Raw genomic sequence first — 14,607 nt, forward strand, 5'->3', positions numbered from 1 at the left:
TAAAGGTAAAACTAATTGTGTTGTCTAAAAACACTTCAGACTCACAACAAATTAAAATAATGTGCAAGATATGTCACGCGCGGACACGCGAGTCACGTGGCATACGCAACCGCGAGAGAGAGACATACATGAGACAGAGAGAGAGAGAGAGAGAGAAAAAAGGCATATACGACCTGATCTACACCTCTAAACATCCCGACCAATTTGTTTATTCACTTTAAGTCGAATCTTAGTGGTCTATGACCAAGCAATCAATGAATAAAAAACACAGGGAGTTTAAAGCTCCTTGACTCCTGCCACCACAACTGTCAACACTACAATGCAATTGCCTGTCCACCCTGCTCCTCGACATGAATAAATCATGCCCTTACATTTAATGCTATCAATAGACGTGCCCTATCAACACCATTTACAACTGGTTATTTTTATTTTGACATATTTATTTTATTCAATTATTAAAATATGTTTCACTTATTTAGCTTATTTCTATTCTCCCTGTTTTCAGTTCAATTAGTCCAAAGTCATGGTGTTATTAGAAAAAACCTTGTTAAAAGTAAAATAAATGCATGATGTTCTTAAATCAATGATTAACTGTCTTTAATAATCGTGATAACACAATGTGATTACTCAAAATAATCATGATTAGGATTTTTTCATAATCGAGCAGCCCTACCTTCTTGCAATTTCCATGGTTTAGATCAATTAGAATCAATTAAAGTATTAAATAGGTAGGCCTAGTCATTATTAGTATTTTGACTTCATATCTACAGGTTGTTTATTGTGATTTCATAAGTGTCAGTGAGCTCCACGGTAACGCAGTGATTGACAGGCTGACTGAAATGCTCTTTATCTGGACAGAAACTGCCCTCTCCCAACCCCACACCCTCTTAAAATACACAAACCGTTTGCCTTTACTGTTGCACATAGTCGCGACCCCAAAAAAAGTCGGTCACGTACTGACCCCCCAAAGGCCCATTCTGAGCCAGGAAAAACCCTGCTTATGCCCCTCCTTTTTTAATAATCGGACAAACGGCACTTCGGACCAATGTGTTCCGTTTTCGTAACATTGAACCGTCGGCATAGTGGCATGCCGATCTAATGGGAAATATTTCGGACCATTGAAACGTCGGAACAATGAGGCGTCGGAATTATGGGCAGGCCCCGGTCTGAGTATTTCAGAAACTTCTACTGGGAATTTCACTCACAACCATCTCTAGGGTTTACCGAGAATGGCCCTAAAAAGAAAAAATATCTATATATGAGCGACATTTGTGTGGAAGAAAATGCCTTGTTGATGTCAGAGGAGGATGGGCAGACTGGTTCGAGATGATAGAAAGGCAACCCTAACTCAAATAACCACTCGTTACAACCAGGGCATGCAGAATACCATCTCTGAACGCACAACACGACCAACCTTGAAGCAGATGGGCTACAGCAGCAGAAGACCCCACCGGGTGCCACTCCTGTCAGCTAAGAACAGGAAACTGAGGCTACAATTCACACAGGCTCACCAAAATTGGACAACAGAAGAATGAAAAAATTTTGCCTGGTCTGATGGGGCTCGATTTTAGTTGCAAAGTTTAAATGGTAGGGTCAGAATTTGGCATAAACAACATGAAAGCATGGATCCAGTGTTTCCCACTAATGTATCATTCCGTGGCGGGCCGCCACACTTTCATTTTGCCCCGCCACACTTTAATTTTATTTATTTTTTTGATATATGTATATTTTACTATTTAAAAAATATACATGTATACATTTCATTTGCAATGCGCGAGTTTCACTTGGAAACAATAGCATTTCCGCATAAAAATCTTTAACATGTGATTCGCGCTGTGATCTCAAGAAACAATATTTCCTTCAATCATGGACGTATTATCAAAGCGCCGCTTGAGGGATCGAGGCTTCAATCTCCCCGAGTCAATCAGCCCCTCCCCCTGCGGTGTCAACACGCGCTGTGACTGCATTGCCTTTGAACACTAATTTTTTCAGAGTAAACGCTTCGGACCCCGCGGGACACTCAGTTAAGAGCATCGAGGGGGCGCCGAGAGGCAGGGGCTGGGACAGACGGTAGCTCGCCTCGCGGCGGACCGTCAGCTCGATCCCGAGATCCAACTACGAGCTTTTTAACTGCAGCAACTTTAAGATACGCTATTGGAGCTGGAATTACCGCGGCTGCTGGCACCAGACTTGCCCTCCAATGGATCCTCGTTAAAGGATTTAAAGTGTACTCATTCCAATTACAGGGCCTCGAAAGAGTCCTGTATTGTTATTTTTCGTCACTACCTCCCCGAGTCGGGAGTGGGTAATTTGCACGCCTGCTGCCTTTCCAGCAGAGCACCCTCTGCTGGAAAGAATAGTGTGAGCTATCCTTCGTGATTGTAGTCACAGTTATTTGAGTACTAGTAATTCAACAATCTAATAAAACACAAGGGTGCTTGTGTTCACTCTTTTGAACCACAGGTAACCACCACCTTTGCTTCATTTTTTTGATGGCTCAAATGTGTATCATAGAAAATTATTTATTCATTAACCATTGATAAGTGTGTTAAACTCCATCTTAATCACCATTTATATAGGAATAGTGTTCCTCAAAGTACACCAGATTGATGCATTTAACATTTAAAAGGTACAACATTTTCTTCCGGGGGAGCATACCCCCGGACCCCCCTAGGGGTCCCCCCGCCCCCACACTTTCAAAAAATTCTGTGGGAAACACTGATGGATCCATCCTGTGGTGCACCATCAACCATGCCTCGTTCAAAGTCACTTAAACCCCCTTTCTTCCCCATACTGATGCTCAGTTTGAACTTCAGCACGTTGGCTTGACCACTTCTAGGTGCCTAAATGCATTGAGTTGCTGCCATGTGATCGGCTGATTAGCTATTTGTTTTTACAAGCAATTGAATAGGTGTACCTAAAAAAAAAATTGGCCGGTGAGTGTATGTGTTGTGTATTTTAATCACAGAGGCCACAGTGTTGTTATCGTCCAGACCCGGCGCCAGAGCAAATCTGTACAGGGGGCACGTCGATTTTGTGGGAGGGCCCGCATCAATATTATGACAGACAGGTGTAGCCTACAAAAAACTCAATTGCGACAGTCCACAGCAGCATGCATGGCCAACAGCATTGACGCACGCAGCTGGCAAATAATACACACTAACACACACAAACGGCCAAATACAAATCACATTTGCATGTGCGCAAATAAACAAACATACAAAACATTCGCAACATTGAATCATGTGCTCGGCAAAAACTTTGTCGCATGTGAACAGACTTCGTCTCTTTTCACCAGAATTTGTAGGAAATGAGCGACAAAAACCAAAACAATTACCATAACAAGTTGTGTTTATTTTTTTTTTTTATCGGTTCACTGTCTGTGCTCTCGGGAGCGGACGCTTTGTGTGGAGAGGAAAAAGGAGGCACGGGAAACCCTGTTCAGTTCTGAAAGTGGTCCTGTAAAGGAAACAAATAAAAAAAATAAGTTGACGAGGCAAAAATTATTTTTTATGAGCTGGGAGATTTTTTTTGATTTTATTAGATTTTATTTTGAGAGAGAATGCTGTGAGCAGGGGAGAAAAAAAGCTGATCGTCATCTTGTCCACTGCCTATGTTAAACACTGGTTAACTGTTTTAGACTAACTGTTCTCTTTTTAAAATCGTTACATTTTAATATGAGTAGTCTTATGAAACGGAGAATACCGGTACTTTCCACCATCCTCTGTTTGGATGAGGAGTTATCGCGGCTCCTGCAAACACACACGGAGCAAGTAGCCTAGTAGGCTGATGCGCATGAAATGAGATAAAAAATAAAGCGAAGCAACAGTGTTTGCCTATATGCTCCCACAATAGGGCTCTCCTCCTGCAACAACCCCATTCTCTGCAACACTGATTGAACAGCGTGACATGTAATCATAATGAAAATAGTTAACTCACCGATTGATGCTAGTAAAGCTGGAGACGCCTTTTCCCTGTGGAATGGAACCTCCTTAGCAAACGGTCCTTCCACTGCTCCCTGCATTTTCGAGTCAAGTCCTTCTCAAAACTGAGCTGGATGAGGTGGGCCTTCCGTGGATGCAGCATACTCCGCCTGTGATCACTGAAGATGTTCTTCAAAGAGGAAAAGGAGTTTTCACATGTGGCAGGGGAGGCTCCGAAAGTTAAAGCAGACACTGGGCATTGCTTCCAGGGTCTTGTGGAAAGTGTTAAAGTGTTTTCACAGTCCAGTTTTCATCCTCTGCGCGCGTGGAGCCTTCCATTTGGGTGCGAAGGAACTGTCGAGCTATCACAAACTCTGCATCGATAAGTTTTGTGCCGGTCAAATCTAAGAGGGGCCTCACTTTTTCTGCGTCCAAAAAAGTGTCACTCTCTGGGTCAAGTGAAGCCAGTGATTCTATCAGCGCGCTGTTGCGCTCTCCAAAGCGCCGTGCCATCTCTCCGCACACTGCGTCTATACATCCATAATACAGTCTGAGTCTCTGTTGTTTTGCTGTGTTTTCCTGGTCAATTCGTGCACCCACAGACTGCTCAACAACGAAATCTTGTAGACGTGTGTTGGTTTCTGTGCGTCTCCTCTTGCTTTGTGGGTTATCCTCTGGCTCTGCACACTGATCCCATAATGTACTGAACTCGGTTTCGGTGCGGAGGCCCTCGATACACTTTGTAGCGGCGTTCACCAGTTGGACAGCTGTGTGAAGATCCATATCTTTTGACTGGAGCAGTCTATTTGGTGCTTCAAACAGGGTCAGAATCTTGCTCATCAGAAGCGCAATAAATCTGAAACTGGGTTTGGAAATTGCGCGCAGCAGTCCCACCGCTTCCACTCTCACATCGGCTGGGAACTAGTGTGTGTCGAGTTCTGTTAGCAGCTGGGAAATGTTTTCATGTGCTTTGATTATCACCTGCACTGTGGCCAAATGACCCGTCCAGCGTTGGTCAAGCAGACGTTTTAGCGTCTCCCCTTTATAATGAACAGCGACTGTGGGTCTTCTTATGAACTTATACAACAGGTTACACACACTGAAGAAATCTATGACAGGCTGCTCTGCGGACATTACCTGCACCACCACCAAATGGAGCTGATGATTGAAGCAGTGGACATAGGGGATTTCTCTCTTCAGTTCCTCTTGAAGGAGTTTCTGTACTCCACCATGTTTTCCCGACATCACGGAGGCCCCGTCTTACACTTGGCTAAGTATTTTGTCGGTGCTCAATCCAGCCTTAGTGAGTTCGGAAATAACGGTCTGTGTCAGAGTCTTAGCATCCCCCTCCTCTGCCGTGGCTATTGTCAAAAGCCGCTCTCTTATTTCATTGGTGTGTGCGTCAATAAACCGAAGAACAATTGAGATATTTTCCCGGCCGGTAGGATCCCTTGTTCCATCAACTTTGATCGAATAAAACTCATCCCCCACCTCTTCAACAATATGCTCCGTCACTAAGGTGCTCATCAATTCTATTATTTCGTTCTGTATGTCATGAGAGGTGTAGGTGGCCGTGCGGGGAATAGTTTCCATTATTTTGGCCAACTCTGCGTCTTTCTGCAAGGTATACAGAAACAGTGACAGGAACAGCCCACTGCCTGACTCTGACATGCTTTCGACTGAATCGTGGTCCCCTCTGAAAGGGAGTTGGTTGACAGCTAAAAATGCTATCATGTCGACAATAGTAGACACGTAGTATCGGTTCCGAGCAAACTGATCTGTGTACACCAGCGTACTTATTTCCTGACCTCTTGCTTCTCGCATCTGTCTCTCCCTCCACAAAGTCTCGCATGAGATGTGTTCTTTTGATGCGGCATGCCTGAGCAGTCCTTTATCAGTCTCTAAAGCGTGTTTCCAGTCACAAAAACCTTTAACGGTGAAAGCTGCATCACATGACGTAGGCCTACTAAATTTTCTGCATGGGAAACAAAAGGCTGCATCCGCTTTCACTGAATACTCTAGCCATGGTTTGTTGTGATACCACACACTGGAAAAATTGCGCTTCTTCCCAGAAAACAATCTGGCTGGAAACGTATCCAGTTTCACCTGGTTGGGTTTACTCGTGCCAAGATCGTCCGGGGCTGATGCTCTTAGAGCGTGTGTAGCTGGCCCTATTCCAGCAGCAGTACCGGCTGTTGAGCCGGATCCCCGTGATGGAGGCGAGTCGGAGGCGGAGATTGAGGCGGTGATTGCGGGGGCGGAGGTTGAGGCGGAGGCTGCTCGTAGTAGCAGGTGTGGTGACAGCGGTGATGGTACAGGTAAAGAAGAGCTGGATGCTGGTGGAGGCGAGGAGCAGGCGGAGGGTGTTGTTACTTCTGGCAGGTCGGAGTCAGAGGTAAAAGGCAAGGTCTCGGAGGAGAGGGCTAGTGGCGGCTGCGTTGTTACAGCTAGCGGTGGGAACTCAAATCCAGCTCCAGCAAGAGGCTCAGCCCGGCCAGGGTTTAAGCTAACTTTACTTACTGTAACTGCAGGTTTTTTTTCCGGATAAGTAGTCCCATTAGTTTTTAACCAGCGTCTGATATCCATTTTCAAAACACCAGAGCAGGCTAGGCTACTAATTTGAATTTGCCGCTTAACGCTGTCGTTCAGTGTGACGCATTCTGAATAGTGATAGGTTTACACATATGTCAATCACATAGTCTCTATTTTCTACACATTTTTTATTTAGTTTAACAATTATTTTTTGAGATTTGAAATAGTATCTGACATCATATATATCTTAGCTTAAAAAATAAAATAAAAAAGTAAAATACATTTTATTTTTACAAGGGCAAAGACATCAAATGGGCGGGCAAAGACACCAAATGGGCGGGCCCGGCCCGGTCTGGCCCGCCCTTGGCGCCGGGTCTGTTATCGTCCCATAAACAGTTGTATGAAAACGTTTTTTATACAGTATATGAGGTCTATTCACGCGCCGGCGCGTGTGAGCGCATATCTTTATTAATATCTTCCTGAAGATATGGCTGAAAAATAAAATTAAAACATCATCTCAAACTAGAGGTCCTCCTGTTTCCAGGGAATGTTCTTGTGATACTGTCAGTCCCTTAGAGGCTTAGAAAACATTGTGAGAAGCAAGACCCAGAAGCTCCCCAGCTACCACTTAGCTTGTAAATAGTGCATAGAGTATATACATAGTGTGAAAATAGTTTGTTATTATTGTTTTTATATTTACTTAATGGTTTGTTTGAAAAATGTTTTGTGATGCTTCCTCTTTTATTAGTGTACATCCCATGAATCATCATATGTGGTTCAAAGTCTTCATTCAGTCTAATTTCCTAATGTTTTTTGAAAGTAGAGACAACATTTCTACCAAAAAGCGTCTGGACCAAATTTTATATTAGTCATGTTTTGTGCACTCCCCTACTGTGTTTTGGAAAATGTCCACTGCATTTTTGAAGCTAAGGCTTTGGACAAGCAATTTCAAGAGCCAAAACAACTCAACAGGATGACTAATGGCGCTTTTCCACCGCAAATGTAGCTCGACTCGACTCGACTCAACTTGGTTTGGTAGCAGCACGGGTTGTTTTCCACCGCAAATAGTACCTGGTGAACGTGGGCGGGGTCGTCGTAAGGGGCTGAAAGCCTACTCCGGAGCAAAGTATTAGAGCAGAAATTGCGAGCAGTTGTTGCACTATTAACTGAACCAACCGCCAAACACACGGATGAAAAATGTTTAAGAAATACCCCCCTTGTATCTGTTTGCTAAAAGAAGTAGAAGAATATTGCTACGGGCCATTAAAAGGGATGGTTGTTGTCCCGATGTGTGACTGCCACACAGTCAGCTGTAGGGATGCGTCACGTACATCCCTATGCACGTAAACACGGGCATGATAAAGTTGACTGTTTAGTGCTTGTTTCAGGATACGTGTTTTCAAATGCAAGCCGTGTCTCAGCCTGAATATTTTATTGAGGTAATCAGTTCAGTCCGAGGCTTGTAATGTAATCGCTCGCTATCATGTCTGTCCCAGCTGGCTACTATTAGCCTAGCTGCTAGCTGCCCTACATGTCTCCTCTCGTATGATAAGTAACTTCCCCAACAACCAACACTGGGTGAGCTTAGCGAATATATGGAAAATAAATTCAGATCTGTGATGCAAATCAAATGAAAGAGAGCCAGAGAAGGCTGCACGCGGCGTAAATACACTCAAAAGTCCCGGAGAGTTGGGGAGAATAAACAACAGAATGAAGCCGGTAGTCTCTGGCCACTGATTGGCCAGACAATAGTCTCTGGCCAATCAGTGGCCGGCCGTCTGCCGACGTCACCTTTTAGCATCGGCTCAGCTCGCTTGGAACCTAGAGCGAGGCGATACCAAAAAAGCAGCCGCTACGTGGTACCAGGTACCATGAAATTGCGGTGGAAAAGCCAAAAATGCGAGTTGAGTCGAGTCGAGCTGATACCATGCGGTGGAAAAGCGCCATTAAGGTTCTTTTTTCACACAAATTTCCAGGTTTTTCAAAAATCCCAATACATTTTTCAGCATTTAAGCCAATTATTTATATACACAATGGTCTAGGACATAAGTAGACCTCAGAAAACAAAGGTCTAATGTGTTCTGAACATTTCCATATAAAACACTTTGGTATAATTTATCTTCTTGCACATTTGAAATAGGTATTTATAGAAGTATGTAAAATCGGAGAAAATACCCCTAGACCTCAGAGGGTTAACCAAGTCATATAGCAAACAGTCCCAAGGAAAGTGTGTAAACCGAAAGCTATGCTTAATTTCACCTTTTTGTAGATTGTAGATTTACTGTTCTCCAGCATCATATTTACTCTCTCCAGTGAAGCTCGTAGAATGCCCTGGCCTTATCTGGAGTCTCAAAGAACAGCGTCTGTCCGTCGTGCAGGATGCGGAGCTGGGCGGGACAGATAAGAGCGAACCTCTTCTTTAACAGGAGGGGTTTCTCTTCTTTAAAGGCAGCTTGTTTCTTGCCGAGTTCCGCACTGACGGCCTCGTTGAAAAATACCTTTTGTCCCCTGAAGAACAGCTGCTCTGGTTTCCTTGTTATTATGCGGTGTTTGTTTTGGAAGGTGTGGAAGAGCAAGAGGAATATCCTTGGCCGTTTGTAGCTGGGCCCGGGAATCGGCGGCCAGCTCGGGTCCCACTCGGAGCGCACGGGAGATAATGAGGCGTTGCGGGAAGAATTATTTTCCCAGGACTTCCTTGAAAAATTCAGTCATTAACTTAATTGTGTCCGGCACCTCCATATTCTCCGGTATGCCGACAACTCACCGTTTGCAGCTACGGGAGCAATTTTCTAAGTCCTCCACTTTGTTTTTCAGTCTGAAGTGCTGTGCATGTTCTTTTGATAGCCTTGATCCTGTCGCTGTGGTCGTTTAACCCTTCCTCCGTGTCATGGATACTTTCTTCGTGGGAGTCTAGAAGATTTTACCCTCTACAGGGATTTTTTCAGGAAGGAGTCCATTGACTGTGCGAGGTTGGATAGAAGCACCGAGTGGAGCTTAGCAAGATCAGAAGGTAACTTCGAGCTTGGGCTAGCTTGTGCATCCATGTTGAGTTCACTTGTAGCAGCCTAGTCTCTTTGGACTCATTTAGTTGTGCAAAGATATTTGATACGTTTTACGTAATCAACTCAAAACCCACCAAACTTAATGCTGAAAAAGTGAGGTAGAAAGTAAAAAGTTATTCGGCAGCCACTTCTCATGCGTCTGCTCGCTACATGCTCTAACCGGAAGTCAACATACCCAGATTTTGTTGAAAACTGAGTATCCACAATTCAAACAGTCCTCACCTGCGGTGCAGTGGCGGCAAAGTGAGCTGCAACGCCACCTGGCACATAAAAGAAGATATACTGCCCCAATGAGCTTAATATTGAGCAATGCCAATATATATTTTAAAGCCATTATATCACAACTCCAGATGACCCTCTGAATGTGCATGTTGTTTGTCCGGTAATGATCTTTCCCCCTGTTGTGACAGATGCATGCTCAGGAGATTGGAGGTGGGACAGAGTTACCACAGGCTCCAGTTGAGACTAGCACACTCCAGCCTGCTCCAGCAGCAGCAGCCAAACACCTTCCAGGAACATCTAAAGGTCAGTGAGTCTGGATCACAGCCATGTTTTATTCATGACATGATGCCAAAATTTGACTACAATTTAAAGTCAAGCAAAAAGGTAGAAACTAGGGCTGTCAAACGATTAAAATGTTTAATCAGATTAATCACAGGGTAGCTGTGGATTAATCATGATTAATTCTACTATTTGAAATATGCCCGAATAATTCAAATTTTCTCTGTATATGTTGTAGGAACGGAAAGATAAATGACAGAAGGTGGATGTATACATTTAAAATTTATTTTCTTATTAATTGAAAATCCAAAGTATGGTGGTAATATTGAAAAAAAAATTCAGTATTTAAAACATATTGAACATAATTCAATTTGGCTGTCTCTTTGCTATGTCTTAGCAAATATAGGCTATACTGTAGAATGGCATTTATTTGGTTAATCCATAGGTTTTGCATTCCTGTGTGTGTTTGTGTGTGTGCAAACGTTCTGGGGGACTGTTTATTTGTGACAGAAAGCCAACGTTATGTTGATGTCCTGTAATAATCACACACACCTCTGAAAACTGCAGATGTTTGTGTCCTCCCTCTGCTCTTAACAAAGCAGACAATGTTTCTCCTCCTGTTGCTTCCAACATCAACTGCGGCCCGCGACACAGACGTGGCCATTAGCAGTTCAAAACATAGGCTTTGTTTGGCTGATCCTGATCCTAAATAATGCATTATTAACTGCGTTAATTGTGTCAGCCCTAGTAGAAACAGAAAAACCTTATGCTACGAACACACCGCACTCTGAGGCGCGGCGGTTGGCTGTGCGAATCGCAGGTTACGCGGCGCGTGATCATATTGGGTCATATTGTGTCCGCTGCCCGACCAGAGTAGCCTTCTCTACTCTGGGGATATGCTGGTGCTAACCGGTGCTGAGGGGACCAGTCTGCTGTGCTGATGGTGCTTTACCCAAGCTAACCGGTGCTAACTTCATATAAAGCAAAACTGATAGCTGTACTCAGGCAACAGACAAATATTCACAGAACTTATGGGAGCCCGACCTCCTCGCTCACCCTGAGCATGGACCATAGATAGTATATAAAAAGCATGGACATATAAAGAAGACCCTGAGCCACGCCTGCTCCTTTTTCCGGTCCTTGTAGAGGACGCTGGTGATGTCATAGAGCACCGGGATCCCGCAAACTGTGACTATTATGTTTTCATCCATCTTAATTTCCTCTGTGCATCGTCCTGAAGCAAGTGACATCGGGAGGAGCTCAACGCTGATTGGCTATCGCGGCGCTGCCGCGGCAAAAAGATCAGTATTTTCAACTCCTGCGGGTGGCGACCGTTCGTGCGGCACCGAGCGAAATTAATTGACTTTGTATGTAAACTCGCCGCGCGGTGGAGTGCGGTGTTTTTTCCGCACCTTTACACTCCACAGAAGAGTGTTCAACCACAGTTCAGTCACATTGCAAAATTATTTGTACGCATACATCTCTCTGGGTACGCTTGTAATTGTTACTGATGTTTTTTTGTATCGATTAATATCTGAGTTTCACATTTTTTTTACAACCATAAATACAGTGGCTTGCAAAAGTATTCATACCCCTTGAACCTTTCCACATTTTGTCACGCTAGAACCGGACACGTACATTTATTTTATTTGGATTTTATGTGATAGACCAACACAAAGTGGGACATAATTGTGAAGTGGAATGAAAATTAAACATGGTTTCCCATTTTTTTTTATATAAATAAAACCTGATAAGTATGGCGTGTAGTATTCAGCCCCAGAGTCAATACTTTGTAGAACCACCTATCACTTCAATTACAGCTGCAAGTCTTTTGGGTATGTTTCTACCAGCTTTGCACATCTACAGACTGACATTTTTGCAGACTCCAAACTAACAGGGCAGAAAAGCAGAGGTTTTCCCTCCTGTATTTGGCTCCATCCATCTTCCCATCAACACTGACCAGCTTCCCTGTCGCCCCATAGCATGATGCTGCCACCACCGTGTTTCAGGCTACCCCCTGGAAGTGTTTGGAAATGTTGCACATGTTAAAGTTCAAATGCATCAGTCTGGTAAACTTTGAGAGAAAATTCATGAGGTTAGATCCAAGTTATGAAATGGCTTTTAAAGTTATAGCATTATATGAACATCTGTTTGTCTGATATTTGAAAATGTCACCTTTTTTTAAACATGAAAAAACAAAAAAGTATTCAATTAAATGCATCACTTGATATTTTTATAAAAAGCCAGGGTTTCAATTAAATTGCATGTTGCAAATGAGGCTTGTACGGTGGCGCTGAGCATTCAGCAAAACAAAAAAAAATGTCTCACCTTATCTAGTAATAAGAACACCAGGATCTTGTAATTACGACATCAGGATCTCGTAATTATGAGAAAAGATCTCGTAATTATGACATCAGGATCACCCCTCTCATTCATCAATAACGTGGCTGGCTGGCTACAGGACGGCAATGATGACTCTATCCGACGTTATCGTATTGTATTCCTGTGAACATTGATGTCCCACAGATGTCTGCACAATGTTGACATACTCATCGTAATACCCTCCTCACTTTTAAGAAACATCAATATTTCCCAATGCCTCAATACGAGCAGGAAATAAAAGACGATAACGTCGGATAGCATCATCATTGCCACGTTATTGATGAATGAGAGGGATGATCCTGATGTCATAATTACGAGATCTTTTCTCATAATTACGAGATCTGATGTCGTAATTATTAGATCCTAGTGTCCTAATTGCAAGATAAGGTGAGAATTTTGGCGAGAGAAGATAAAGGGGAGAGGAGCCGTGCAGCACAGAGCGTTCATGCCCCGCTGCAATATATCAATCCTAGGGGTAAACTCAATGGATATATTTAGTTGTGCATGTGTACACACTTTTATAAATGTTTATTCATGTAACTAAGTGTTGGAGAAAGTTTAAAGGTTCAGCTATTTAAAAGCTCCCCAAGACAAAGCTGCTCGCAGTGCAGTAACCTAGCCGGGCCGGTTGACAGCGAGCGACTGATGCTCCTCCTGCTGCTTGCGGTGCGCGGTCGCGCGCAGTGCCACAGAGGCGCAGACACAGAGCAGCTGATAGAGAAACGCTTGGAGACACATGCGCACATTTATTTACCGCAAGTCGCGGCCTTTCGCGCAGTTATGACCAGTGTTGGGAATAACGCTGTTTAAAATAACGCCGTTGGGTAACGCCGTTCTTTTTTCAGTAATGGGGTAATCTAACTAATTACTTTTTCCGTCGTTACCAGGGCCGTCGTATAGGGGGTAAAGGTTGTGACAATTATAAGGGCCCACAGCCAGCTAGGGCCCACACAGCCCCCAGTAGAATCTATGACAAAATGATTATGCATACCGTGAACTAATATATAATCATAAGAATGATTCCGAATTAAAACAAAGCCACAAGTCATAAAATATTCTCATTTTAATAATTTCAATAACACCCTTGGCCCCTTTCTTAAAAAATGGTTTGGTCCACCCCGCGGTTCGTTCTTCCTCATTGGAATTAAGTGAGCGCGAGCGAACTCCAGCAGGCGAGGAAATCCCCCCAAAAAGCTCGCACCAGAAAAGAGTTGAGAAGGAGGTCAGGAGTAGGATATGAGCAGCAGAGCAGGGGATCAAAAACTTTTTTTCTAAGAATGGTGAGAGTAAAACTACAGAGGGAGGCTGAAACAATTAGCCTACTACTTGTTCATTCATAACATTACCTTTGACGGGGCGCAGGCTGGAGCCTACGTTAGCTGTCATCTGGCCGCGCTACACTCTGATCAAGTCGCCAGTTCATTAAAAAAAAAAAAGTCACCAACTATAACTGAATGTTACTAGGCTACTACAGTCAGTGACTATGTGTTTTACACATATTACTGTCTGACAGTGCTCCAGTAGCCTATGCGCCCATTCAGAGGCTGCATTGAATTGTACCATGACGCATTCAACTTCTACTCGGTAATTATGAGCATCTGAGATGGTCAGTTACGTTCAGGGCCGTCGGACTGCGGTCAGGCTTGGGGGGCCCAAGGCAGAGGGGGGCTGCACCCAAAAAAAAACTTTTTTTATTCTTTATTTTTTTTACTGGCTCAATATAGGCCCCTGATCTTTGAAGGCCCCAACATTTTTTATTTAGGAAGATAAATATACATTATCTATAAATTATTCCAGAAAATATTACTAAATAGAAAACAGTTGATTTAGCCTTAGTTTTCTTCTCAAAGTGCACCAGATTGATGAATTTTACTTTAACATTATACAAAAAATCTTAAAAAAAAAAAAACACCCTAGAAGGTCCAGGGTCCCCAACACAGTCTCCCAAATTCCTGTAAGAAACACGGTGTGTGTGCATGGTTATTAAGAGTCTTAGACCAGGGGTTGTGTTCAAGTACGCGTAATGATTTGGTCATTCGTCAATAGAAACATTGTGTTGTTATCTGGCTCGGAGAGGGACCAGTCACTCATACGTTTTGGACTATAGACAAACATAGCTTTTACATGTTTGTATTGTAAGACCGCCTCTCAGAGGGCCCATCAGGACTTCCTATATAGGGGCCCAGAATTTGGTGCAACACCCCTGG

The 14,607-nt window shown here is 43.5% G+C and overlaps 1 protein-coding gene across 2 annotated transcripts in view; it reads left to right on the plus strand.

The window, feature by feature from the left end:
* ubxn4 (UBX domain protein 4) overlaps positions 1–14,607 on the plus strand; it is a 94,606-nt gene that overhangs the window by 40,883 nt on the left and 39,116 nt on the right. For both annotated transcript variants that reach the window (XM_080037465.1, XM_080037466.1), the window contains exon 5: positions 9,928–10,042. In XM_080037465.1, the coding sequence (XP_079893591.1) occupies positions 9,928–10,042 (115 nt within the window). The remainder of the gene's footprint in view (positions 1–9,927; positions 10,043–14,607) is intronic.

Source organism: Ammodytes marinus, assembly GCF_949987685.1.
Source record: "Ammodytes marinus genome assembly, chromosome: 12".
NCBI lineage: Eukaryota > Metazoa > Chordata > Actinopteri > Uranoscopiformes > Ammodytidae > Ammodytes > Ammodytes marinus.